Raw genomic sequence first — 26,283 nt, 5'->3', positions numbered from 1 at the left:
AGCCACTGGTCCTCGGCAAAACTTCCTTCCCCCAGGAAGGTTACATATCACTCTTACGTCTTGACCCCATGGAACAGCACAAGGTACTGAGAAGCTTGTATTTCTCCTCTCAATTATCTGTCTTTTTTAAATTCGATAATTTTTATCCTGGTCATTTAGACATATACGCACCATTTAGTCGTCTCTGGAGTGCTTCTTCCTCTAGGGTAATCATATAAATTTGTTCATCCAGGTCTTCGAGAATCTAAATTTAAAGATCAACTGCTGAATAACACATTACAAAAATAGTGATAGTGAGAATATTGAAAGCTACTTGGCTTACTGGCGAACCATTCAAATTACTAGGAATCTGAAATAAAAATGCTTAAACTAGTCTATTTGCAAATTAAGTAGAAATTTCTTAGTATATAACTAAATACATCACAAGCTGAGTATCTACGTACATGCAAATTGGATTTTTTTCAGGCTACCAAAGGGTTAAAGAAAGAACTCTCTCAACGGCAAACCAATGTATGAATTCTAAACATCCGAAAAGCTAAATACAGTAATCTCTCTTTATGCCCAAGCCGGTATTTTAGAGCTGGAAGGAACAGATCACCCAGTCCAACACTGGTTTCTCATCCATACTAACCTGCATAATGTTTAAAATAAGAAATTCAAACCTTAATCACTACCATCAATACTTTCCATTTATATCATCTTCATATACTAAAAAATTCCCAGAAATATTAACACTGGAATTACCAAAATCAACCCACAGAAAGAACCCTGGAGAAAGAGTCTGCTGACATACACACCACTCACTGCTATAACACAAACACTCCTGAAAAAACCACCAAAAAGCCACCGATCAATAACCAACTACATGGAATGCGATCTGCACTGTCTTTAAAACTGATGAACCCTAAAACCTGTCTGAGTCCAGCTTTATCAATACAGCTGTCCTTCGTGAGGCAGCCCTAGTGTCTTTCAGCCCTGGAAAGAAATGTGAAAGAGGCCCAGAGCTGACACTAACGTCCTGTTACCGTTCAACCCCGAACTACCCATTCTCGGCAAAACAGCACACTGTGAGGAACTGACAGACAAAACAGAAGGATGGGAACCCTGTATATGTTATCCTTCCAGCTCCCTGATGAGGCATTTTCAGAAAAAGGAGTCTCACTCATGCAACCCCTATTAGGTATCAAATTTTTGGAATTTATATAAAATTTATTTAAAGTGATCCAATAATTCCCAGTATTTCAACAAATACTGATAATCTCCTATGGCCTAGAGCTGAAAACAACATAAAATAATAGAATAAGAATAAATAAAAGCACACAAACAAATAATTACAAACAATGCCCGTCCTGTGAGCAGAGTCGGGGGCTGGGAAGAAAGCCTCCAGCGGGCCCCCAGGGAGGGCCGCCCCACGTGGGAGAGAACGGGGCCCACCACGAGCCCCGGCCGGGGGCGGGGAGCGGGGCCGAGTCGACCGAGACAGACTCCGCGCAGGAGGAAAGCGGGGGCCGCGCCTTTGTGGGCCATGGTCCGAAGCTCCTTCCCCATCAGTGTCCTCACCGCTTTCTACTGTTTGGATCACGACCGCCAGTTTTTACGTTCCTCAAGGTCTAACACTTACAAAAGGATTTCCTCTTGCTGTGCAAACCGCCCAATAATGACTCACCACCGCAGATACGTGTTGGTGTGAGTGAGTGAGTGAGGAGAGCACAGATGCTCGTGCTCAGGGCTTCGTACGTCACCCCTTGTCTCTGCAGAGACCCTGTGAAGCACAGACTGCCCTCAACCCAGACTTGTAAATGCCAAGAAAGGTCCGGCAGAGGAAAGTTACCTGCCGGCCAGGCCTGTGCTCTTAGCCACTCTTGGCTGATGGACCTGAATATGGGCTGGACACAGTCCTTGATCTCAAACAGCTTATATTCTAGTGTCCAGGAGAGATACAACGAATCCAAAAGAATAGTAACTACAGGATTGAAATCAATGTCAAAGCTGAAGTTAAAATGTTACAAAAGTTGCAGAGGCAGAAAGATTCCCAACTTCTATTTGGGAAGAAAAACGTTTAGGCAAATGTTTTTGATGGTAGTGGCATCTTACTTGCAGCTTTATTTACCAAAAAGAGGAAAGGCATTTCAATCAAAGAAAGTGACAAGCAAAACATACAGGTGGAAAGGTACAGAGTACACTCAGCAGTGAAGTGGCTCAATATCTCTGGAGGAGGACACACTGTGGTCCAGAGCCCAGGCTCTGAAAATAGCCTCTGGGTTCAAACCCGGCCTCATCCTCTCATGTCTGTGATCCTGGACAAGTTACATGAGCTCCCTGAATCGCAGACAATTCAACCATAAATAAGAACACCATCACCTAACTTATGGGTTTGTCATCAGGATTCAATAAAATTATACATGTAAATAAAGTACTTAGCACAAGCATACAGCATACACTCAATTACTGAATAAATAACCATTATTATTAGATGTTAGGAACAAGAAAAGAGGCAAAGATAACCAAGTCTTAAAGATCTTGTTAATAATAGATAAGTTTGGGAGGAAAGCCTGGGGAGGGAGAGAAAGAAGTCATTTGGCTTTATGCATGTTGAGTTTTCAGTTCCTCGGGGAATTACAGCACTTAAAGTACACTGTCGTTTGTTTTCACTGTCTTCTTCTCTCTAGCATTAGACATTTAGAAGTGATGTGCAAGTAGCAGAGGTGGTCAGGAAGACAGAGCAGAGCAACTTTAGACCAAGGACAGAACTGTAAACATTTGCCTATTTTAAGGGGCAGAAAATGGAAACACAGAGACAAACTAACAAACAAAAAATCCAGAGGATTAAGAAGAAATTAAATGAATACAGTGCCACAAAACCTCTTTAAGAGGGGAGTAAATTTCAAGATTTAATAGCAATGTGTGTATTACATTTGAGTGTGTTCATATTTATACAGCAGATAAAACATCCATTTAATTTAAAAAGAAAATATTTTTTAAAACTTTCAAAATTTAGCAAGCATTTACTAAAAGAATGCCTACTATGAAATGTCTTAGTTTTTCCCCTTGATGAATCTCCCTGATAGGGAAGACCAACATGTAATCATAACAACTTAATAAGCACCACCAGTGGCAGACCAACAAGGGGGAATATGAGAAATGCAGAGAAAGGAGCTTAATTATTTTAGCTTAAAGGAGAAATGAGGCAAGGTTCACAGACAGGTAGTGAACGCAGCTGATAGCAGAGCCGGGCCTTCGGGAGGCTGTCAGGTGGCTGAAGCGGGTAAGAAGCACTGGCGAGAGACAGACGCTGGACGTGCCTGGGGAAGGAGTGCAGCCAGCTGTCTCTGAGCACAGCAAGTCAGTAGTGGGGCTGACTGGAATCAGAGTCAACGGGGAGGGGAGGAGGGGTAAATTCAGTGTGGGACAGGTTGTGAGAGGCCTTATAACACGTGAACAGTTTAGACATGAGTTTCTAGGCAATGAGGTTCCATAAACATAATGTGACAAATTCCCCAGATACAGGTAAGAATTATTTTCATATCACTAAATATTTGACAAAATAACTAGAGGCCAAAGTAACTTACGGACAAATCATCAAAACTACTACCAAGTGAAAATTATTTTAAAATTAATATACAATATTTCTGAGATTAAAGAGAAAGGTAAAATTCAATTAATCAAGATGTAAGATACAGATGAATTTTCAGAAAAATAACTGCTTTGTAAGTCAAAGAATATGTATGGTAAACCCTGAAACATAATAAAGTTACTATTTGATATATAATGGTGGATGCCTAAAATACTGTAAATTTCTGTAAATTTTGTCTTAAAATTTGCTAGAAGAATTTTTACTTGAATGCCTATAGTTAGCATTTTAAGAGCAAAAACAAATTTGGTTTCCAAAGATGAAAAAGATGAAAATAAAAACACTAACCATTTGGATCATAAACACACAAAATTCTTCTGCTTCTGAATGTCAGTTGAGAACCTAACAGATGTTCATATGTAAAAATGTTTATGTAACAAACAAAGTGATGTGCCACGACATACTTACTGCTGGCTTCACCAAGAGCTGCCCCATTACTGTGAACATGCGGGAGAGGCCAACTGGAGTGCACACTGCAGAATGAGATCACCAACAGAGACACTTACTTCAGAGTCAGACAAACCACTGGTCTTAAAAAACAAAGCAAATGCAAAGGCTACTGCCGTAAGAAAACGCTTGTTTCAAATCTAGGGTCTCTCCCTGTTTTGTCAGAGGACTCTTCAGCGCCACCATTAAAGGAGCCAGAGGGCTGGTGTGCGGAGGACGGGCTTTCTGGTATTTAAGGAAAGATGCATGGAGACTAAAGGAGGCATGGGACATGCAAGACTTTAGTAGCTGAATAATAATAAGTATTTTCACTTAAAATAAATTAAAGAAAACCAAATAGAGAACAGACTAAATCTCAAGTACTAATTGAACTGAGTACCAGACAAGAATATCTGAAAGTGACAACTATAATTTCAAATCTTTTTACCCACATTTATCTGCTTATAACATCTGAGATATGTTTTGATACCTCAAGTAAAACTGAAAAATTTTTGAAAAAAAAAAGACATACAGAATTCTACCATTACCATTCAAAAGCAGAAGCTAGTATTGTGACAGTGGGCGTGTGTGCATGCATGCATGCATATCTGCCTCTCTCGCCTCTCTCTCTCCATCTTTCCTCCCACCATCTCTCCCCTCACCATCTCTCCCCTTAACAATCTCTCCCTCTTAACCATCTCTCTCTCTATCTCTCCCCTCACCATCTCTCTCTCCATCTTTCCTCCCACCATCTCTCCCCTCACCATCTCTCCCCTCACCATCTCTCCCCTTCACCATCTCTCCCTCTTACCATCTCTCTCTCCATCTCTCCCCTCACCATCTCTCTCTCCATCTCTCCCCCCACCATCTCTCCCCACATCTCTCCCCCCACCATCTTTCCCCCAACCATCTCTCCCCTCACCATCTCTCCCTCTCTCCATCTCTCCCCCGACCATCTCTCTCTCTATCCCGCCTCCCCCTCTCTCTTTCCAACTCTGTGGAAGAGGCTTTCCTTAGAGATAAACAAAACTATCTTATTATTTCAAGGTTTCAATTTACCAAAATTTACCTTGAACATAAAAAAAAGCTAGGGGACAACTTTTAAACAAATCTCCAAGCTATTAAGGAATCTCATCAGAAAGCTTCCCCATAATTTTCTAGAACACAGAACAACTCTACTTTGCCATCAATATTATGCCAGAAATATACTCACAGAGAAGTAACAAACACCCCATCAATGATATACAGGAGTACAAATAAGGTAGGTAGAACTCCCAGAGATCTATTAAAAATGTAAATATATTTTAGTACATCCAAAATACTGTACATTAAGATAGAGACTGACTATACATTAATGTATAGTAAACATCGTAATTGCCTGAGTCTACTAAACCATATAATTTCTAAATTGTACAATAAAAAGATCTAAACTAGAAGAACAGGAAATAACCCTTTTGCAAAACCTGTTTGGAGGGAGAAAATCAGCCTCCATGGAATTTTAAGAACAGAAACCAATTAACCAAAGGGAAAAAAAAGTCTGAAAAGCTGCTGCTTTTTCTGCATGTACGAAACACACAAACATTCACCTCTTCTTAAACATGTCTAAAGTCTGTTTAATTTTGTAAATTAACAAGGATAACCATACAAAACATTATTAAAATGTTTTAAAAAGTGCATGTGTAATTATATCCCATACCAGAGTCACCACTAGAGAAACTGATTTAAACAGGGTGATGGTACCATATAAAGACTCCATACTGGCAGCGTCATTGTCGACGAGGGCAGAGGCCACCCACACCATCCCAAGAATAAGCAAGGCAAGAAGAATAAGCATGACCAGGGTTTCTAAAATTCGGGCTCGGATTCCCTGAAAAATAAAGACATAATTTTAATGTTTTATTTCATCTCGTGAGCAATTAGGTCTCTGTCTATATGAAAGCATAAAAATCCTTTGGAAGAGGAGGAAATTTATGTTTATTAGCAGGACAAAAAACACTAAATGTTTACAGTTTGTAATGTTTAGACTGACTTTTGTTTTCAAAATTATGTAAAATACCATCAAGCTTTGAAGAAAGTACCAAAAATTCTTCATAAAAACATCTTGCAGAACTATTTTAAACAATTAATTACTTTCCTAACACTGTCCACCAAGACTGCAGATTAACGAATTTTCACCTGTGACTCTAATCAAGGGACTAGAAGGCTAAGCAAGGCACACGGCCTAAGGGCGGCGGGACCGCCCCACCGGGGGAGGGCACAGAGCCCGTGCGGAGCGGCGCCCCGCACCCGCCGGGGCCACTTAGCGCGCGGTCCAAGAACTCCGCCAGGTAACCCAGCGCTGGAAACTGCGCAGATCAACCAAGTATCAGCTCCTTCTCCACTTTAGATAGAATTTTCATTAAATCCGTGAGGCTCGACTACAATGAGGAAAGATTATGTACAATTCTGTTTTAAATATAAAACAAATTCTGCCCTCAGGGCAAAACTAGAGACCAGACTTCAACTTGAAACATACCGAACAAGGCAAAAATAAAAACAAAAACGAAACTTTCTCATATTCCTGAAAAGTCACCAGAAGATTGAATCTGTACCTAAATGTAAAGATTCATGTCGATAATTTCTACTGTAATGCAAGAATTTACAACATCTAACACAACAAACAAAATTGTAAGTATATCCACATTTCCCAATAAATCAAGTGATCTTTCTTTCCATATTAAAAAGTTTAAAGACATGAGTTATAAATAAAAATCTAAAACATACACTTATTTCAATTTTGCCCTAAATATTATATTCTAATTTCTGAACAAAAGAAATGGGTTGCACTAAATCACAGCACCCCAGTTCCTCAAATTCAATAGGAAAGGCACTGTCCTAAAACCATGGCCAAGTGGTCCCAGCCCTAAATGGTGACTCAGGGTTGAAGTGGCCATTTCTGACCACTAGGCAGCCCTTGGCAGGTTAACATGTATCCTCAAAAGTGAGAGTCAGTGCCCCATACGTGCTCACAGCCAGGGAGGCCGGCAAGCCAGAGACGACAGCCGGTGCTCACCTAACACGTGGATCTCCCAGGAGCCGTTGCTCAGGTGAGACGGAGCAGCCACGAGGCACACGGCTGAAAACATAGCGCCACCTCCCCGAGCAACTCTCTGAGCCCGCACTTCACAACTTTCACACCGCCCGGGAGGCTTTGCGAAACACCACCACCTCTTAACACTGACTCCTCTCCTTCTTTTCCTTTCTAAGCAAGAATCTTTTAGTTACATTAAATATTACCTGAAAAGCTTGTAAGTAAAACAGAAAAAGCGGGCTCTCAAGTGTATGACACCCTCACGGCTTTGTCTTTTCCTACCTCTGAGTCCCGCCTGCCCACAAGCGGCCCATCGGAACCCTCGAGCTCTGAGACACCGCCAAAGTCTGAAGGGCGATGTTGTGCGAGCACACAGTGTGCCGTGTATTATACGAACAGGAGCGCTGCTGGGACCCACCTGAGACCTGATGTCCCAAACACCTGCGTTTTGCTACCACGTGTCATAACTATTACATGAAGCAACGATAATAATGTAACAATAAGTGTTACAACGATAATAAATTTGGGGACAAGATCACCAATAGGAGTCACACACTTCCTCTGATATCCTGGTAAGCAATGTTTCCCGGCAGTTACATTTCTTTTCCTCCAGACGGCTACTCCGCGTCGGAAGGCAGGGCCTCCCACCCCGGGTGGCCTCACCAGTGGAGGCAGGGGCAGCCCTCTTCCGGACTGTCTTTTCAAGGACATCTATGCAGCAAACAGCCTTGGAAGACAGGGACGGTGTCTCGGAAGCAGAAGCAGGTCTGCAGACCGCACGGTATGGAAGCCAAGGTCCCCCATGGCTTGCTTGCAGCCCATTACGCTGAAGTGGGCTCCCTGAACGCGGGCTCCCTCAGCTGCGACACAGCCCACCCTGGGCCAGCTTCCACCTGGGCCGCACCGATCCCGAGGGGCTGGGGTCCTGGGGAGCTGACAGGAACCGGAGGCTCCTGCGCTTGCACGCCGAGTGATGGAGCCCTCAGTCTCTGACCCAGGAGTCTTGTGTCTACAACCAGCACCTGCAGGTCTGGCAGATGCAAGTTCTGGGACACGTTCTGCTCAGCTCTGGGCGACTAGAGTGGAAAGCTCACACGGCTTTCTGGGAAGAGCAAGGCAAGGCCCACACAGGTTGGGTTCAGGGCTGGGAGAAGCCCCCCTGGGCCTGGCAGCGAGCCCCCTCACCCAGGCTGTAGGCAGGCAGCAGATGTGCCAGGGCAGAGCTACGACAGGGCGTGAGACCACCCTCCAGCCAAGCAAAAGCAGGAAGGCGTTTTTTGTGACAGTGGAGCCGCGAGCCCCGCACAGCCAGCTCCTGTGCTATCTAGGACTATGGTTACGGGCAACTCTTTCTCTTGTATACTTTGTGCTTTGTTATATTTTCCCAATTTTCTAAGGTGGATGTGTATGAAGTAAGCAATATAAAAACAAACTAATGTTGCTTTTAATTTTCAATTTTTTTCTTAAAATGACAAACATCCAAGAGTTTGGCACCCGTAAGAATGGCTTTTTTTAAATCTCCAAGCTCAGTTTACGAGACAGACAGTATAATAAGCTAGTTAAGAGCCGCGACTCTAGGAGCAGACTGCTTGAGTTCAAATCCTGTTTCCGTCATGGACCAACTGGTGTTTGTAGCTCTGGGCAAATGACTTAACACCACTGTGCCTCAGTTTCCTCCTTTGTAGAATGAGTTTATTAATAACACCCCTACCTCATGGGGTTGTCATAAGGACCCAATGAGTTAATATATGCAACACGCTTAGCTCAATGTCTGGTGCTTAGTGAGGGTAACTGTAATAGTGCAAATCGTTGCCTTTGTGTTTGGAATCTCCAAGGCTTGGAAATTCACGTATCATTTGTGTTTCTCAATTACTTTTATACCATCTTCTAATATCAGCTTGTCACTCTTCCCATCTTTGCCACCTACCACATAAAGACCAAGAAGATACAACCCCATCTTTCTTGATGATACGAGCACCCAGTTCGTAACAAGTTCTCGTATCTCCTGCCACCCTGAGTTCCAGACAAAATCCTAATGAGCCCGACCTTCAATCTACTGCGTCCTCCCGCACAGGGACGGACAGGATCCACCGTCTCCCAGGCCCACCTCTGAGACCTCACGCTGTGAGCTGCTCCCTCGGCCCACAACTTCCCGGCTTCCTCTGACCTTTCCGCCTCTAACCGAGCTCTGTCTTGTCATTATCTCCTCCCTTTATCCTCTCTGCCCTCCAGTCAGTCTTGTTTTCACTTGCCTAAGCCGTATGGTGAACTGCAATATTCTAATCATGATTCAATATCAATAATATCCCAGTATTCCTGGTCCCTTTAACTTCCACAACCAGCTTAACGCCACTGGACGCTCACTCCAAATTCTCAGCACTGTTGAAGAAATGTACAAAACCACGAGAAGTTTTGCTCCTACATCTAAAGCGGGCCTTCAGTGCCATGCGGCGATCCTTATACTGATCTCCGCTGACTATGATTCCCTCCGAGGCCTGGACGTGTTTTCCATTCTCCTTGATCCCAGTCTCATGCCTGAGTTCTTCCGTGACCGCCGACCTGACCTCTCCCTCAGTGAGACAGAGCCAGGCAGCCTGCGGTCCCCGCAGTGCCCTTCCCCCAGCCCTGGGTCTCTCTGTATCCGTTCACAGTTCTCTCAGTCTGTGAAGGTCCCGTTTCTCCCATGACTCAGTCTTAGATGTCCGTCCTTTCGCAGGCTGTATCAGTGCTTCTTGAACGTCAGCATGCAATGGACTTAGCAGGGGCTTGTCAGTTCCTGAGTACCAGCCCAAAGGGGCACTCAGTCCATTCTGATGAAGACGGTCCACCAGGCAGACTGCTCTCTTCTTCCCTGGATGGTCTTGACTCCTCATGTGGCCAGCGTCTCTCAAGTTTACATCTTTAGTCCAAATCTCGCCACTGAGGCCAAGATCCATATTCCCCAACAGCTATCTCCCCCTTAGATATCACAGGCACCTTAAAATGAATGCTAAAATCAAACTTGGGGTGGGGGTTATAGCTCAGCGGTGGAGCATGCACTTGGCAAGCACAAGGCCCTGGGTTCAATCCCCAGTGCCTCCGGTAAGGGGAAAAATTTTTTTTTAATCTAATTCATTATTTCATCCCCTACACCTGTTCCTCCTCAATAAATGGCACCATTATTCACTTTGTTGGTTTTGCCAGACACTGTGGAAATATTCTCATCACCCACTTCCCTGCTCCCCAAAACACACACACCCATCACGGACCCTGGTCCTGTCAAACACCAAGCCCTTTCGATTCCCCCGAGTCGTCACAACTCTAGTTCACCCCCTTCCCTATCTACTGCCTCCCGCTGTGCCCACTTGGCCTGGGCGACCCCCAGCCTCCCAGCTAGTAGTCCTCCATCCACACCCCTCCCTTTCTGACCTGCCACCCACATCGCAGTGAGCATGTGGTCTCCTCAAAATGCAAATCTGATCACGTCACTCTGTCATACCTCGCTAACAGAGGTACAGGCCTGCAACTAGGAAACCGATGCATTAATGCAACAACAAATAATAAAACCCCAATCTCATTAGCACCGCTCTCCAACCAACCGAGGTGCTACACAAGTATATCCTTAAAGGTGGGCCCTGCTCTTCTTCTGCTGTTTGGAGACTGTGTAAAATAAATACAGAGGAGAGAAAACAAATTATGTGTGATTAGCACTGTCAACACATTTCCATGCTGATGGAAACGCCCCATCCCGTGCCATCCACTGAGACAGCTGACAGCCATCACTGTTTACGGGGCACTTAGAACACAGCTACTCTAACTGAAGAGCAGATCTTTTAATTTTACTGAACTTCAGTTATTTTAAATTTGTATAGCCACATATGGCTAACAGTTACCACACTAGTCAGAGCAGACTACTAACAGTCCGCTTCCGACAAAAACAAAACCTGACGTAAGTACTCTCTGTACTCTCAAGTACTTTCTGGTCATTTCCCTAAATTTAATCTTGATATAAAATTCTTTGAACAACAGCTTGGTTAAAGCAACCGCCTCATTTAACATGCTATATAGCTCTTTCTTAAGTGTTTGTAAGTAGCATCTATGTCGAAAAGAGAAAATCTACAACTAAATTTAAAAATTACTCCTTTATGTTTACATGAAGAAAAAGTACATTCCCTCATTAAGAAAAAGATAGTAAAAAAATTGTGCTCTACACTGGAATTTGACACAACATTATAAAATGATTGCAAATCAATAAAAAAATTTAAAAAAAAAAGATAGTATTTAAAGTGCACCCTAAGTATTATCCTGTCTAAAAGTGACAATAAGGTTAAACATCCATATATTCATTCACATTTACTTACAAACTAAGCCCCCCAAATAAATCTCTTACGTGATTAAAAATTACGTGTGAACAGTCTTTCTAGAAAGAAGCAAGCTATGTAATTCCAAGAAGGCACTTCTTCTATTACAAATATATGAATAGTATCAAGAAGAAATGTCTAAAATGTACATTTACATGCTTAAGCAGCCAAATAAGAAACATTAAACCAAAAAAAAAAACCTCTGTAGTCAAGGCACATGAACTCTTCAACATTTATTTCAAATGGATCAACATTTCTTTTGAAAGACAGTAAATCACTCATGCAAAGAAATCTGCTCATTTTCAGCTATCAATCTAAATAAAAGAGAGACCATTAGGAATATTACACCTACAGAAAAGGCCGCCACAGAGCAAGCCATCAGCATTACAGAGCATGATCATATCCGTCTATGAAGTATTGAAGATAACTGATGTGGTCAGAAACAACCATTGTTCTGACTTAATCCACTAGAAGGCTAGGACAACTGTGTTCCCCTTTGTTAATTTTATTCTCTTTTTGTGATTATATGGGACAAAATCAGCACAACTCCAAATCAATTAAGTATCACATTTATAAGCTTTAGCAAAACCAACAGAAAAACATAGCAAGCCTGTTCATCGGGGCAATGCGGCAGATTTTTTACCTTCAACAACTTTAAAAAAGAGAAGAGCAGTGATGGGACTATAAATAATCAGATAAAACAAATGAACTTCCCTTGTTAATTTAGCATCAACTGGTTCGTAAACATGCCCAAAATATGTGAACTGTTATCACTACCTTTCTTGAGACCATTAAAACACTACAAAGCCTAAAGCCACAGGCCTTGTGGCTTGTACTGTGTGAGGTTTTTAAACTTTTGTACGTGGTTCTGTCTGCAAAGTAACGAAAAGCACTGTGAGAGCTTTTATCACTACCATTAATCACCAGCAGGACAGTATAAGCAAAAATATGCCTACTGCTCATTTTTCCATTAAGAGTCACAATCAGGAGCTAGGAAGCCCCAAGGGGAGGGTCCCTATCAACTCCATTCTTGCATACACTGAGCTAAAAGATGTGCCAGATGTCAGAATGACTTACTGAAACACCCTGCAAACAACAAAGTGGCGAAACGTTGTCAGAGTGGAAGAAGGTTCCCATTGTTCATCTTACAAAGTAAGAAACGTCTCCTGAACACAAGATCACAGAACTATGAGAACTACTTACCAACAGCCGTACTTGCTTCACATAGTTTTGAAGGCTTCTACTAAGCCATACAGCAACAGGGTCTCATGAGCTTCATAATATTTTTATCTCCCATCAGAGTAATTGTCTGAACCCTCCCCCCAAAACATAAATCTGTGATTCCACCCCTTTTATTAAAATCATAGTGTAATAAGCACTCAGTGTTTCAGTAGAAAACACCATCAAAATAAAGTACTTTCTTTCTGCCAAGGAAACGTCATATTGTTTTTGAGAAACATATGCCATATAGTTAACTACATTAGTTTCATACCATTATTATTTCGGAAATTACACCTATCTCAACATTATAACAATTTAAATTAGATTAAATAAGCTAGTAGAAGCTAAACACATGGAGACTCAGATTTCTTTCAGATTTACATAAGTACTGAATAAGTAAAGTCTAAAACACTAAAATAGTTATGATACAATTGCTTCTTGAAATTTCTGCGCTGGCCAATTACACATTAACTGTTCTGTACTGAACATCAGTGAAGTGAAAATTACAATATATTTACAAAAGCTCTAACAATAAGCTGATATGTTTCTATGGTGATGAACATTTAAACAAGATTTTGCATGGACATCTTGACCTCCGGGAAGATATGTAAACACCACTTTATATACTATGCCTCCACCCATCAGGAAAGCCTGGGAAAAATTTCTACATTCACGGAACATTTAAAATAAATATCAAGCCATTGTTTCCATTTAACAAAAAGGGAAAAAACTACAAACAGGCATCCTAGAGTGCCACACATTTCCCCCTTAGCTCCCAAAGGAATCATTAGAGCCAGAGACAAAAAGAGTCTGGGTCCCATGTCAAAGAAAACAGCCTTACAGAAAGTGTTGCTAAGCTCTATGTGAAGTGTTTTTTAATATTAATATTTTCTGCAGTCTATCTCATATGTATATATGTATTTATTTAATACAGTTATTGAAAATAGAAAAACTAAAAATATAATATTCTCAAGTTATTAAAACTTGACAAAAAGAAAGTACTTTAGGATAATTTAAAATAATAACACTAACATTGCCAGTTCACTGAACTAAATAAGATGTTCACTGTATTTAAATTTATGGGCAGAAATTTCTCATGATATCAAACAAAATCCTCCAGGTTGCAAGTAAACAAACTAATACAACAACTTTCCAACATGTACATGAAAGAACTGAATTGTAAAAAGACTACAGGGACTTTATATCAAAATGTTTAAACAAACTTCTAGATTTGGGAAAAAAACAATTTTCAGTACACTGCATCACATCAAGATAATTTAATGGTCAGCAAGTAAGATCTTTTCTTCTAATTCCATGCTAATAATTCTTTAGTTATAAACTTGATGGAAGAGATAAGAATTAAATTTGCAAAGCTCCTACTACATAGCTGCTTTGTATGTGCTGATTGAATATTCACAATAAAGGAGAATGTATTATAAACAAGAAGGCTCACATCCAAGAATGGGTAGATAACCCGCCCGTGGTCGCCCTGCCCGAGGCCTGCCAGACACTCTCTCTCACTCCAGGTCTGCCAGCTCTTGGAGCCTGCACCTTCTACCTCCCCATACGACAGAAATAAGACATAAAAAGACAAACGGATATGGAAATAGCAGGTGGAGGAGAATGCTTAAAACATAATCAAGACCATCTCTAGTTTTAGTAAAGGAACTAAAGCAAAATGCACAAACATTTCTTCTACCGGAACATTAGTTTTCAGTTCCATAATAGCGCACACTGGCTGAGGTCAAACGCTCACTCCTATAAGAGAACACTGCTGCCAATACCTTACCTTGCCTCTCCTAAAGCACCCAGGCACGAGCTCCAGACAGACACAACAGAAGAAAGATCGTAAGGGTTACTACTTACTACATCACCACAGCAAAATGCACAAGGCATCAAGGAGCAGAGCATAGCATAAAAGCAATTCCTCATGATTTAGGTAACAGTGTCTTACTGTTTACGCAGCAAAGAGTGCATCTGCACAAAAAGGACTAAGAATTCCAAAACACCACAGACAAGCTACCCTTCTGACAGCGAACTAAGCAGGAAACACGCACACAACGCTTTAGGCCGTCTGCTCTGAATCCAGACCAACAGCCCGTCGGCGGCGCTGGGCCAGTCCCACCCCGACGTCCACAGCCCGCCAGCTCTCGGTAACAGCTTTGTGAGGGGAGGCGTAAACCCATGCATGAGTATTTCCCAGTTTTCCATTAAAAATCAGCAAATTGGCATTTTGGTGTTTCACATAAGTTTGGTTAATATGAGCCCATCCCCAAGAAATAAACCACCTTTTTCCCTTTCTGCTCTTACGTACTGAGCTTGACCTGCTTCATTTTACTGCACTTCACTTGACTGCACTTCGCAGATACCTGCATTTTTTTGCCAAATGAAAGTCTGTGGCAAGTCTATCAGGGCCATTTTCCCAACAGCATTTGTTCACTCTGTGTCTCTCGGTCACATTTTGGTAATTCCCATAATATTTCAAACTTCTTCATCCGTATCATATTTGCTGTGGTGACCTGTGATGAGTGACCTGTGATCTCACTACTGTGACTGTCTGGGCATCATGATCGCACCTATCTAAGATGGCAAACTTACTCAATACATGTTGTGGGTGTTCTGACGGCCCCACCGATCGGCTGTTCCCCCATCTTTCTCACCCTCCTCGGGCCTCCCTACCCCCTGACCACAACAGTATTGACATCAGGCCAGTTAATTCCCCTACAAGGGCCTCCATGCATTCAAGCGAAAGGAAGAGTCACACATCTCTCACTTTGAATCAAAAGCTAGAAGTGATGCGGCAACATGGACGGACTGAAATCATCACACTAAGTGAAATCAGTCAGACAGAGGAAGACAAATACCGTATGGTATCACTCTTATGTGGAATCTTAAAAAATGACACAAATGAACTTATTTACAAAAGAAAGACAGATTCACAGACAAAGAAAGCAAACTTCTGCTTACCAGGAGGAAATGCGGTAGGAAGGGATAAATTAGGAGCTCGGGATTTGCAGATACCAACTACTATGTATAAAACAGATAAACAGCAAGGGCCTGCCGTACAGCACAGGGAGCTGAATTCACTATCTTCTAATGGCCTATGATGAAAAAGAATGTGGAAAGGAATATATAGATGTATAACTGAATCACTGTGCTGTACATGAGAAACTAACACAACATTGCAAATCAACTACACTTCAATTAAAAAAAAAATAACTAGAAACGATGCAGCTCAGTGAGGAAGAAACGTGGAAAGCTGAGAGGCTGAAAGCTGGGTCTCCTGCACCAAACAGTCAAGGTGTGAAGGCAAAATAAAAGTTCCTGAAGGAAATGGAAAGGGCTGCTCCGGTGAACACAAGAATAGTAAGAAGGAAACAGCCTTACTGCTGTCGTGGAGGCAGCTTTAGTGTCTGCAGAGAAGATCTGCCAGCCACAGCACTGCCTTCAGCCAAACCCCCATCCAGAGCAAGGCCCTGACCCTCTTCAGTTCCATGACGGCCGGGGGAGGTGAGGACGCTGCAGAAGAAAAGTCTGAAGCAGCAGAGGGTGGTCCCTGAGGTTCAAGGAAAGACTGCGTCTCAGTAATGCCAAAGAGCAGGTGACGCGGCAGGTGCTGCGGCAGGAGCTGCGCAGGCTCTCCAGAAGCTGCCCAAGACAGTGGGTTAGTGAAGGTGGGCCACGGAACGACAGGCTTCCACACAGACAAGACAGCCTCATGATGAAAGAAGATGCCGCCTAGGACTTTCACACTAGAGAGAATTTAACACCTGGCTTCAAAGCTTCAAAGGACAGGTGACTTCAGTTGAAGCCAGTGCTCATTTACCATTTCAGAAACCCCAGAGCCCTTAAGAATGACGCTAAATCTACTCTGCCAGCGCTCTGTAAACGGAACAAAGCCTGGGGGACGGCACACCCGTTTACAGCGTGGTTACTGAATATTTTCCACCCACTATTGAGACCCACTGCTCCGAAAAAAAGATTCCTTTCCAAAACCACTGCTTATTTTTTAACACCTTTATTGTGGTATGATTCCTGTACAGTAACTACACATATTTCAGATGTACAATTCGACAAATTTTGAGAGATGTATACACCTATGAAACCACCACACAATCAAGATAGCTATCAAGTCTTACTATTGAAGAAACATACTTTGTAAGGCTGTAGCTACCATAGACTGATTCCTCTGATGGGTCTGGGAGAAGGAACTGGAAACCTTCTGGAAGGGACTCCCATTCCAGATGCAATTAAGAACACTCAAGACTCATGAGAAGAGGGCAAAGCATCAACACTAACAGGAGTCGGGAGAAGTGGACTCTGACCCTCGTGGACTTCGGGGGGTTCAAGACCTCGGTGCAGGAAGGAACTGCAGACGTGGTGGAAACAGCGGCTGAACTGGGATTAGACGTGGGGCCTGAAGCTGGGGCTGAACTGCTGCAGCCTCACGGTAAACGTCCACGGAAAAGGGTGAGCAGAGCAGGTGGTTTCCTGAGACGGAATCCTCTCCTGGTGAAGGCGCTGTGACGGTGTCCCGATGACAACAAAGCGTTTAGGGTGTGACAGAACCTCAGCTGACAGGGCAGCGGCAAGGTCCGAGAGGATTGAGTCCAATTCTGAAAAGTTCTACTGTGGCTGAAAGGCTGTCACACAGCACTGCCTGCTACAGAGAAGTTGTTCCCGAAAGGAAGAGTCCATTAATGCGGCAAACTTCACGGTGTCTTATTTTAAGAAATTGCCACAGCCACCCAGCCTTCAGCAACCACCACCCTGATCAACCAGCAGCCATCAACACCGAGGCGAGGCTCTCGCCAGCACAAAGACACCACCTCACCGAAGGCTCGGACGATGGTTAGCGTTTTTTAGCAACGAAGTATTTTTTGATTAAGGTATGCACACTGTTTTTTAGACACAATACTATTGCACATTTAATAGACTACAGTACAGTGTAATCATAACTTTTATAGGTACTGGGAAACCAAAAAACTCATGTGCCTCACTTCACTGCAATAATCATTTTACTGCGGTGGTCTGGAACCAAGCCCACAGTATCTCTGAGGTGTCTGTCTGTACACTGTTGCACTTTGCATGTCTATTAAATACCTGTGGATACACCACTCAAAGGAACATCACCACAACCACCGTGCACCCATGTGGCCCTGCCCACCACACACACCCGCCTCACCAACCTGAACTGCTGCGTTTGTCATTTACGTACTTTTTTTTCTTATGGTAAAATACATAAAACATAAAATGTACCATTAACCGTTTTTAAGCGTACAGTTCTGTGGCATTAAGTACATTCACACAGTCAGGCAATCACCACCACCCGCCTCTAGAACTTTTTATATTCTCCAACTTGAACTCTGCACTATTAAACAGTAACGCCCCACTTAACGCCCAGCCCTGGACACCCCCTGTCTACTGTCTCCATGAATCCGAATCATACAGTATTTGTCTTGTGGTGTCTGACCACAAGCTCTCTAGGATCGTCCAGGCTGTAGCGTGTCAGAATCTCCTTCCTTGTTAATGCTAAACAGTATTCCACTGTATATACATACCGTATTTTATCTATTAATCCACTGATGGATGCTTGAGTTGTTTCCACCTTTGGCTGCTGTAAATAATCCTGCCACGAAAACGGGTGTAGAAATATCTGTGGAGTCCTAGCTTTCGATTCTTTTGTGTACACACCCAGAGTGGAGTTTCTGGATCATTTGGTAACTCTGTTTTTAATTTTTTGAGCAACCACTATACTGTTTTCCACAGTGGTTACACCATTTTATATTCTGACTAACAGTGTACAAGAGTTCCAATTTCTCAATATCTTCACCAATACTTGTAACTTTATGAGTTTTTTTCCCCAGTAAACCCCCTTAATGGGTGTGGAGAAAAGTATCTTCCAGTGGTTCTGACTTGCATTTCCCTAATGACTAGTGGTATTAGGCAGGGTCTTTTCACATGCTTATTGGCCATTTGCATACCTTCTTCAAAAAATGTCTATTCAAGTCTTTTTGTTTCTTTTTTAGTATTTGACAGAGTAAGTTCCATCACCATGTTCTTCAAAATTGCTTTGGCTTTTCTTGGCTCTCTGCCATTCCATAAGAATTTTACTATCTCCTTCTCACATGTCATGAGATAACCTTTCAGAAATTTTATTAGAACTGCATTGACTTTAAAAAATAATTTGAAAACTGATATTTTTACCATATAAAGAAATTAATAAACATAGAGTATCTATCCATTTATCTAGGCCTTCTTAACATCTTTAAATAAGATTTTTTGTTTCCATATATTATTTCAAGAAGGTTTTAGAAATCACTTGTTGAGTTTTTTTCAATATACCTTAGGCTGCCTTGCTATTATAAAAGGTATTTGTAATTAGATTGTCTGTTTGTTGCTGTTATTTATTGGTTTTTCTGTATTCTCTATCCAGCTTCCTTGCTAAATTTTCCTATTTGAATTGATAATTTAGATTCTATATATAGGATTTGTCAAGAGATAGTATTATCTGTTAATCATTACTATTTTGTTCCTTTCGATTTTTCTTTTCTTTTCTAGTTGTACTGGTTAAGAAATCTACTACAGTGTTGTCTATTATTAGAAATAAAAGTACTCGATATAGGATTGCAATTTTGAAGTGAATACTTCTAACATTTTACTACTGAGAACAATGTCAGATGCAGGCTTCAGGTGGATGTGCACGGCCAGGTTGAGAGCGCTCCCTCTCGGTCTCACTGTGCTTTCTGATCCTGAATGGTCCCTGACCTCAGGGATGTGCTCTGAGTCTCTTCTGGGGTGCTCACTAAATTCTTTTCTCTCATTTACTCTGCTAACAAGATACAGATTTTCTAATGTTAACCAACCCTGGTGGCTGAAATAAAATGCTTTTGATGATGATCTTTCATGTACATAGTTGGATTCAGCTTCATATTTTTTGGTTGGCAAGTATTCATGAAAAAGAATGGCATATAATGTTCCTTCCTCATACTATCCTTTTCTGCTTTCAGCATCAAGACTATACTAGTCCCATAAAATGCAATTGTGAGTGTTCCATCTTCAAATCTCCAGAAAAATATGTTGAAATTAGAGTTATCTATTCCTTAAAGGCTGGTAGAAATATCCTAGAAACTGTATGGACTTGATTTTTTTTATCAGAATGACTCAGGAGAATTTTCATTTCTGGCAACACTGAGGACAAGACATCTTTAATTCCTTCTGCCAAAAAGCAGTCTAAAATGCTAGATCAAATATTTTCAAATGTCTCTGAAATCTTCTCTTTGTCTATTAACTTGAATAGTACATCAAATTTGGTCCCTCTCACAGTGTTGGCTCTTCCCAAATGTCTGGTCACCTGTGGGTCCCTGCTCACCTTCACATACCCAGGAGTTTTTGTCCTGCTTTTTTCTTTATCATCTTCTGCTTCTGGTGACAGTGGATCTGGACAGGCAGGACCTGGGTCTGGGTGAGGTGACTCGGGACTTGTGCCCCGGTGGACACTTGCAGGCATTTACCAGCTCTCAACTATCAGGACCCAAGCTCTGCTTCAGCCCACAGCCAAGTGTGACTATTGCTTGCTGACTGCAGCTCCTCTCTGAGTACCCTGGTCTCTTCTGTTCTTCACACCCTTTAGCATATGGTTTTAATTTCTGTTAAAACCAGGTCAAAGGAGAATCTGAAGAGCACAGATATACTTAGATAACCAGAAATATTAAAAATCAATTTACTAACAGATGCAAAACTGGATAATACCCTGTGGGACAATAAAATGAAATGTCTGGAGCTATCTTTTGTATAGGGAAGAAATCAATTATATCTCTACCAGACAAAATTAATTTGCATTGCTCTCGGTTTCCTACAAGTTAACGCTAACCCTAAGTAGATGTATTATAGCCAAGTCAACAGAAAATCAGCCAAAACTGCACCCCCCTATAGGATCAGATACTCCCCAGCATCCACTAGACAGGGCCCAACACTCCACTCATACATACCCAGGATCTCTTCTGCCCATTTCCAAGTCTTGGACAATTTTTCCTGGCACTAGAAAACTTATGTACACAAAATAAATTATTAAAGTAAGAAGGACATAAAATATATGTACACACTAATTATAATTACACAATAATCCAAGTACAAATGTTGACAGGTAATTTGGAATGATATAAAATACAATGTGGGGTTAATTGGCTTTCTCTAAACTTGTTTAAATTATAATTCAAATATTAATGAAAAACTGATAGAAGTCAAGATGCACAGGAGAATCAGCCAAAATCATCAGCCTCAAGAGTTTGCTTCACGCAAGCCAAGTAAGACTTAGGGAGATTAAACATTAAAGATCCTGGAACACAGATGCACTTAGAAAGGGCCTGTACATTTGTAGGAATCATCTTGGAATGCTGATAAGGAATTTCTGAACAGTAGATTGGAAAAGATCTTCTTTAAACAACACTAAGGCCAACACTAAGAGGCTGAAACAGCTGCAGAGCTAAAGCGGAGAGGTCAAAAGACAGCGCCGCATACTTGCTGATGAAATCAGAGCCGACACAAGCAGGGACTACAGACCTCCACGGCCTCCAAGGGCAAAGAATGTCTCTAAATTAACAATAACTGAATTCCAGATAAAGGGCTGGTAAAGCTAACAGGTAGAAAGAGAGGAATCAGGGACATCGGCTCAAGATGATGGATTAATAAACATACTTTTCTTTAATCACAGAAGACATGAAAATTACATAATAAATAATCAATCAATCTGCACTGCCCCTAGCAGCTGTAGCAGTACCCAGCATACACTAAGTGGTCAACAGGAACTAACTGCATGAATTGATTATGCTAGCGGACAGGGTGCCATCAGCAGAGAAGTAGTTTTGAGAAATCCTGAAATGAGAGAAAGCAGCTAGGGTCAAATCTATGGAGAACTGTCCAGGGGAAATCACAGAGTAAGAAAAATAAAAGACAGTAAGAAAAGTAAGAAAACAGCAGTGATTCCAGGCACTACATGCTGCAAAAGTCTAAAAATACATGTCATTATAGAAGAGAATTTTAAAATATTAAAAAATAACTGGTAAGAGTAATAATACTATATACAATGCTTTAGAATAACAGAGAAAAATGTATTTAGAGTCACTCTTTTTAATCATGTCACAAAATTAACTACAGATAGATTAAAATATTGGCTCTTGGTGAAAACTCACAGAAAAGGCAGCTAAAACAGAGCAGACTGTGTCATTCATCCTTGGCTTTGGAGGAGTGATAACACCTTAAGAACTAAACCAATATCAAATTACTAAGAAAGGGGGTAAGTTTAAAATGGAAAAAAGCTAGGATAAAATGAAATCAGGTTTTGTTTAGGCCTGCTTTTATGTTTGTTGTCAAGTCTTGAGTTTTCTCATGCAATTAATATAAAGGTAATTAAACAGCCCATGTCATAAATAGTATCAGCTCAAAAATTTGTATACATTATGTATCTCAAATTATATTAAATCAACTTTCTAAAACCAACATTAATTATATATTTATATAAAACACTTCAAATTCTAATTTAGTTAATAATATACTAGGTTAAAATGATAACATGATGCATAAGGCTTTGACAAAGCTTTTATGCTGATTTCTTGGCTTGGGGGTCTCCCAACAATACAGGTTTTGACTGCACCCCAACTCCTGGGAGGGAGACGCTTGTGGACTAACTCTCAGGGGAGGCGTCTGCCCAGAGCTAAGGCTGACAGCCCTCCTCTGCCGTGGGCAGGGTACGTGTGTGAGTCTGGGAGACAAGCATGCTCTTCTGCCCAGGGCTTTCAGTGGGGCTTTGGTGCCAGCTCCCAGCCTCAATGCACCCGTGGTCCTGAACCACCTTGTAACCACCTCCCTGCCCCAACCGGGGCATCACTTATCCAGTTAGCATTCAAGTTTCGTCGTGCCTGTTCAGTTTTGGCCCTTGGAGATTTTATGGAGGTGAGTTACAGGCGCAGCATTATTGAGAAAGCAATGCTAGAAGGTGGTGTGGAGGTTACTTCGTGTGGGAACAAAACCGGAAGTAGAAAACACAGATGGGCTGCGGTGTAAGCAATCCAAGTAAGAAGTGATGAAACCTGAACCAAGGTGATTACAGAAGGAGAAGGGAATCTCATTTAGAAAACTGAATCACAGTTATGCATTCAAGTTATGTGGTAAGTTCTTATCACAGCATAAGGTGCTTCATTAAATTCTTCTAAGAAACTAAATCAGAAATATCATTTAACTCTAGGCACTTAATAAGGAAGCAAAAACCATCAAGAGATCAAATAAATCTTTCTGACACTTCAAAAAGGATTTTTTTTAATTTTAAATCCTTCACAAGTCAGTTTAAAAGACTGCTTATAAAACTTACTAGTCATTAATTAACATGTAACGAGAAACATTAAATATCAAGTAATCCCAACTAAAATATGCAAGTATAAAAGTATTTAAATCCAGCATTATAAAAAACAACTTAAAATTTCTTCTTTGTGTTCTAGGAAAGATAACAGGAACACACTGGATCTCACAGGAGCCATCACTCAGGAAGTGCTTCCTTTACACTGATCATCTCAGTACATTTGATTCTTTTTCCATTGTTGATGTAGCCTTATTTTTTGTTTTTGCCTGCTCATCTTATTTTTATTGACTAAAAGAACATACGTTTTATGAATTTTTTAACACTTCAGTGCTTTAAAATTCACTCTATAACAGTAAGAACTTGTCTTTCTAAATGAGAATCTCCTTTCCTTAACAGAAACTGTGCAAACCAATAAATTTTTAAGTAACGTAACTATTAATGACTTAAGTTTTGAAGAAAAGTAGATAAACCGCAATCAAAATATTATCTGATGTCAAAAATGTCGAGCAGTCCTATTGCCTCTGCTGTGTCTGAACACACCACTTTTATTTCTGGGCCAAGTGGGCCAAATAAATGGGCTGTAAAGCAGATACCAAGTTTCAGCTACACTGGCATACATTTCATAGAGATCAGAAGATTAACACTGTGACGTGCTGAATAAACGATTTTATAGACAAATAAATATGAGTTTAAATGCCAAATAAATAGAAGATTTTAACAATCCAAACCCTGGCATCCTGGGTGAGCTCTCGTCCCACAGGCTGTGGGGCGTATCATGATCACGCAGGCAGCTCTCCAAGCAGCGTTAAATCTGACATTTAATTTTACTTTCAAATAAAGTTCATTCCAACCAAGGGTGGGTACTTTCAATTCCCCCAAAAAAAGTTTTAGAAAAGAGACTCTAAACGATGGCAATAATTATATCTATAAAACCGTTTTATGAATATCAGAAGTCTTAGGGTCAGTTTAACTGAAAGTATAATTACTTTAAAATCTGAACCTGGTGATTTTCTATTTCCTCCCTACTAAAACTTCTCCTCATTTAACATATTATGAGACATTAGTTAGTAATTTAATCAGCATATAAAATAAAGCTTGAAATTCAGTTACCTATTAAACATAATACCTCTTTTTTACAACCCATACTGTTAGAAGATAAAATCATTTCTATTTCAAAAAGAAAACTGAAAGGCCGACTATGTCAACACCACTATAATTTCTTACCTCATTTTGCTATCACATGTAAAGTGTAATCCTACACAAATCTTCCTGATGATTGCCAGCTGGCACACTCACGCATCTAACAACCGCTGCTCCCACTGCGTCCTGCTGGTGTACAAACAGGTTAAGTGAAGTACTCAAGCCCCTCGGCTACCCAAGGACGAGTGAGTACTGCCAGCCCATTATGCAGATGGAGACCCCAGGAAACGTGTCTAAAGCCCCAGGTCGGTAAAAAGAGCCAAGATTTAAGTCCAGGCCTTCTGAATGCTAGAGCTTAGTTTTGCCACTATACTATTACACAAATAAAGAGACAGTCTAGCCTTAGAGCAGAAATCTCTCCTTAGATAACTGGAGAGAAAGATGAAGGTGCTACACAAGGGTCCAGTCCAAAGTATGGAACCATCACAAAGTATGCGGGAGCCGCATGGTGTGTTTTAAACACACAGATGCTGTTCAACAATCACAGATACTGCTACTGAAATAATAATCCAGTCACCTCCAACAGGCAATTGTACTAAGAACAGTGACAAAATTAATGTCATTTTATTAACTAAAGGATTTTTAATTCAAAATCCTTATAAACTCAAATAATTTTAAATGAAACAAATGCACCTTGTCCTCAAAATAATCCTTTCATGGGTCTTTTTCTGCAATTCTCTACTTCAAGCTTCAATGTCTGAAATGCTCCATGTACATTACCAGAACCCTGCGTTTTACAGTAGAGGCACAATTCCAAAAGGAACATCATGTATAACAACACTACCAGAATTAAATGTTTTGAAAATAACCATTCTTAGCCATGTTGTTTCTAGGCACAAAATTAGTCCTCCCAATTGTGGGAGGGTAGAGGACTTTTGTTATAAATTACTGAATGAGGTTTTTTCCTTAAAGGTGTTGGGAAAATCACATTAACACATAACAATAGTTGGTGAGATATGACTCCATTTTCTGTAATAAACATCAAGATCAAAACGAGACCCAAGGTAAATTTCCTTGAAAGGTTCCCAGCAGGAGTTTCCCTTTGTGTACGTGATTTCCTCTCACCCACAAAAACATGCCAAATATGCGCATGTGCCACTAACACTAAGCAGCACTTCCTTAATCACTCATTTCCAACAATTTATGGATGATCAGTGGCAAAAACGAGCAAAAATAATGAAAGAACGCAATGAAAGCTCACTGAGCCCGAGCTGGACTTCCTACTCATTTCTGTGTCTCTTTAAGATGGAGGCCTGATACAAATTAGTCACTGGGGGGAAAAAGTCATCTGGTCATAAAATACAGTACAAGGTCACTTTTATGTAAGTTTGCCAAAAGGGACATAAACCAGGACAATTTCAAACTGTGACACAGGATAGAAACATATTAAAGCGATCTCTGTTCCTCCTCCATGGTGCTGTCACGGTGCTCAGCTTTATAGACCTGCCGAGCACCAGCACCCAGCCCTCCGCTTCCACCTGGTCAGTCTCATTAATTAAGAAAGGAAGTTACCTCAAATTTTGTACTTTTTGCTTTTATTATCAAGCACTTCGTTTGAAGTTATAGGAGTTAACCTCTTAATCCTACAGACCATGTGCTATGTTCTGGACATTTAGGGACGTCTGGATGGCTTGGGTAATTGGTCAGGATGTTGCTGTCACTTATGTTAAATTTTATGCCATGACTTCAAATCAAAGATAGGCATTAATGTGAAGCACAATATAAAGTTACTCCCAGAAACATCTTTGGTTTATGAAATAATCTGTCACTGAAGAGATTTTTTTTACTTTCACTAAGTTGTTGAATTTTTTTCTCATGTCTTTTAAATTCAAAGTAAGATGTTAAGATACCACATGAAACAAACACATTCCTAACTCCCTTCTAAACCCTGGCCAGAGGTTACTTTCGGAGTTCATTATGCAACTGAAAACCATCTTCTGACATCACCCCAGATAATCTAGATGTCTCTGTGAGGCAGAGTAGGGAGAGAAACTCGCACCACTGATCTGAGATGTAGCAGGAACAGAGTGCTGTCAATCCC

General features: G+C 41.1%; 1 protein-coding gene across 12 annotated transcripts in view; it reads right to left on the bottom strand.

Annotated features, from left to right (window-relative positions):
* The window catches only part of LMBR1 (limb development membrane protein 1), a 120,570-nt gene that overhangs the window by 45,873 nt on the left and 48,414 nt on the right, over nucleotides 1-26,283 (bottom strand). For 10 of the 12 annotated variants that reach the window (XR_012074105.1, XM_072964071.1, XM_072964065.1 and 7 more), the window contains 4 exons: nucleotides 5,798-5,924; nucleotides 5,271-5,339; nucleotides 4,040-4,104; nucleotides 172-244 (listed from right to left, as the gene is read on the bottom strand). Coding sequence is in view for 11 of the 12 variants with exons in the window: in XM_072964071.1 (XP_072820172.1) it covers nucleotides 172-244; nucleotides 4,040-4,104; nucleotides 5,271-5,339; nucleotides 5,798-5,924 (334 nt within the window). In the remaining variant the exon portion in view is untranslated. Of the gene's footprint in view, nucleotides 1-171; nucleotides 245-4,039; nucleotides 4,105-5,270; nucleotides 5,340-5,797; nucleotides 5,925-24,266; nucleotides 24,337-26,283 lie in introns of those variants that run through there. The other 2 variants (XM_072964070.1, XM_072964067.1) reach the window with 2 other exon arrangements.

Source organism: Vicugna pacos, chromosome 7 (genome assembly GCF_048564905.1).
Source record: "Vicugna pacos chromosome 7, VicPac4, whole genome shotgun sequence".
In the NCBI taxonomy this organism is placed as follows: domain Eukaryota; kingdom Metazoa; phylum Chordata; class Mammalia; order Artiodactyla; family Camelidae; genus Vicugna; species Vicugna pacos.
The sequence above is the reverse complement of the archived record's forward strand: the minus strand, read 5'-3'. Positions and strand labels throughout refer to the sequence as shown.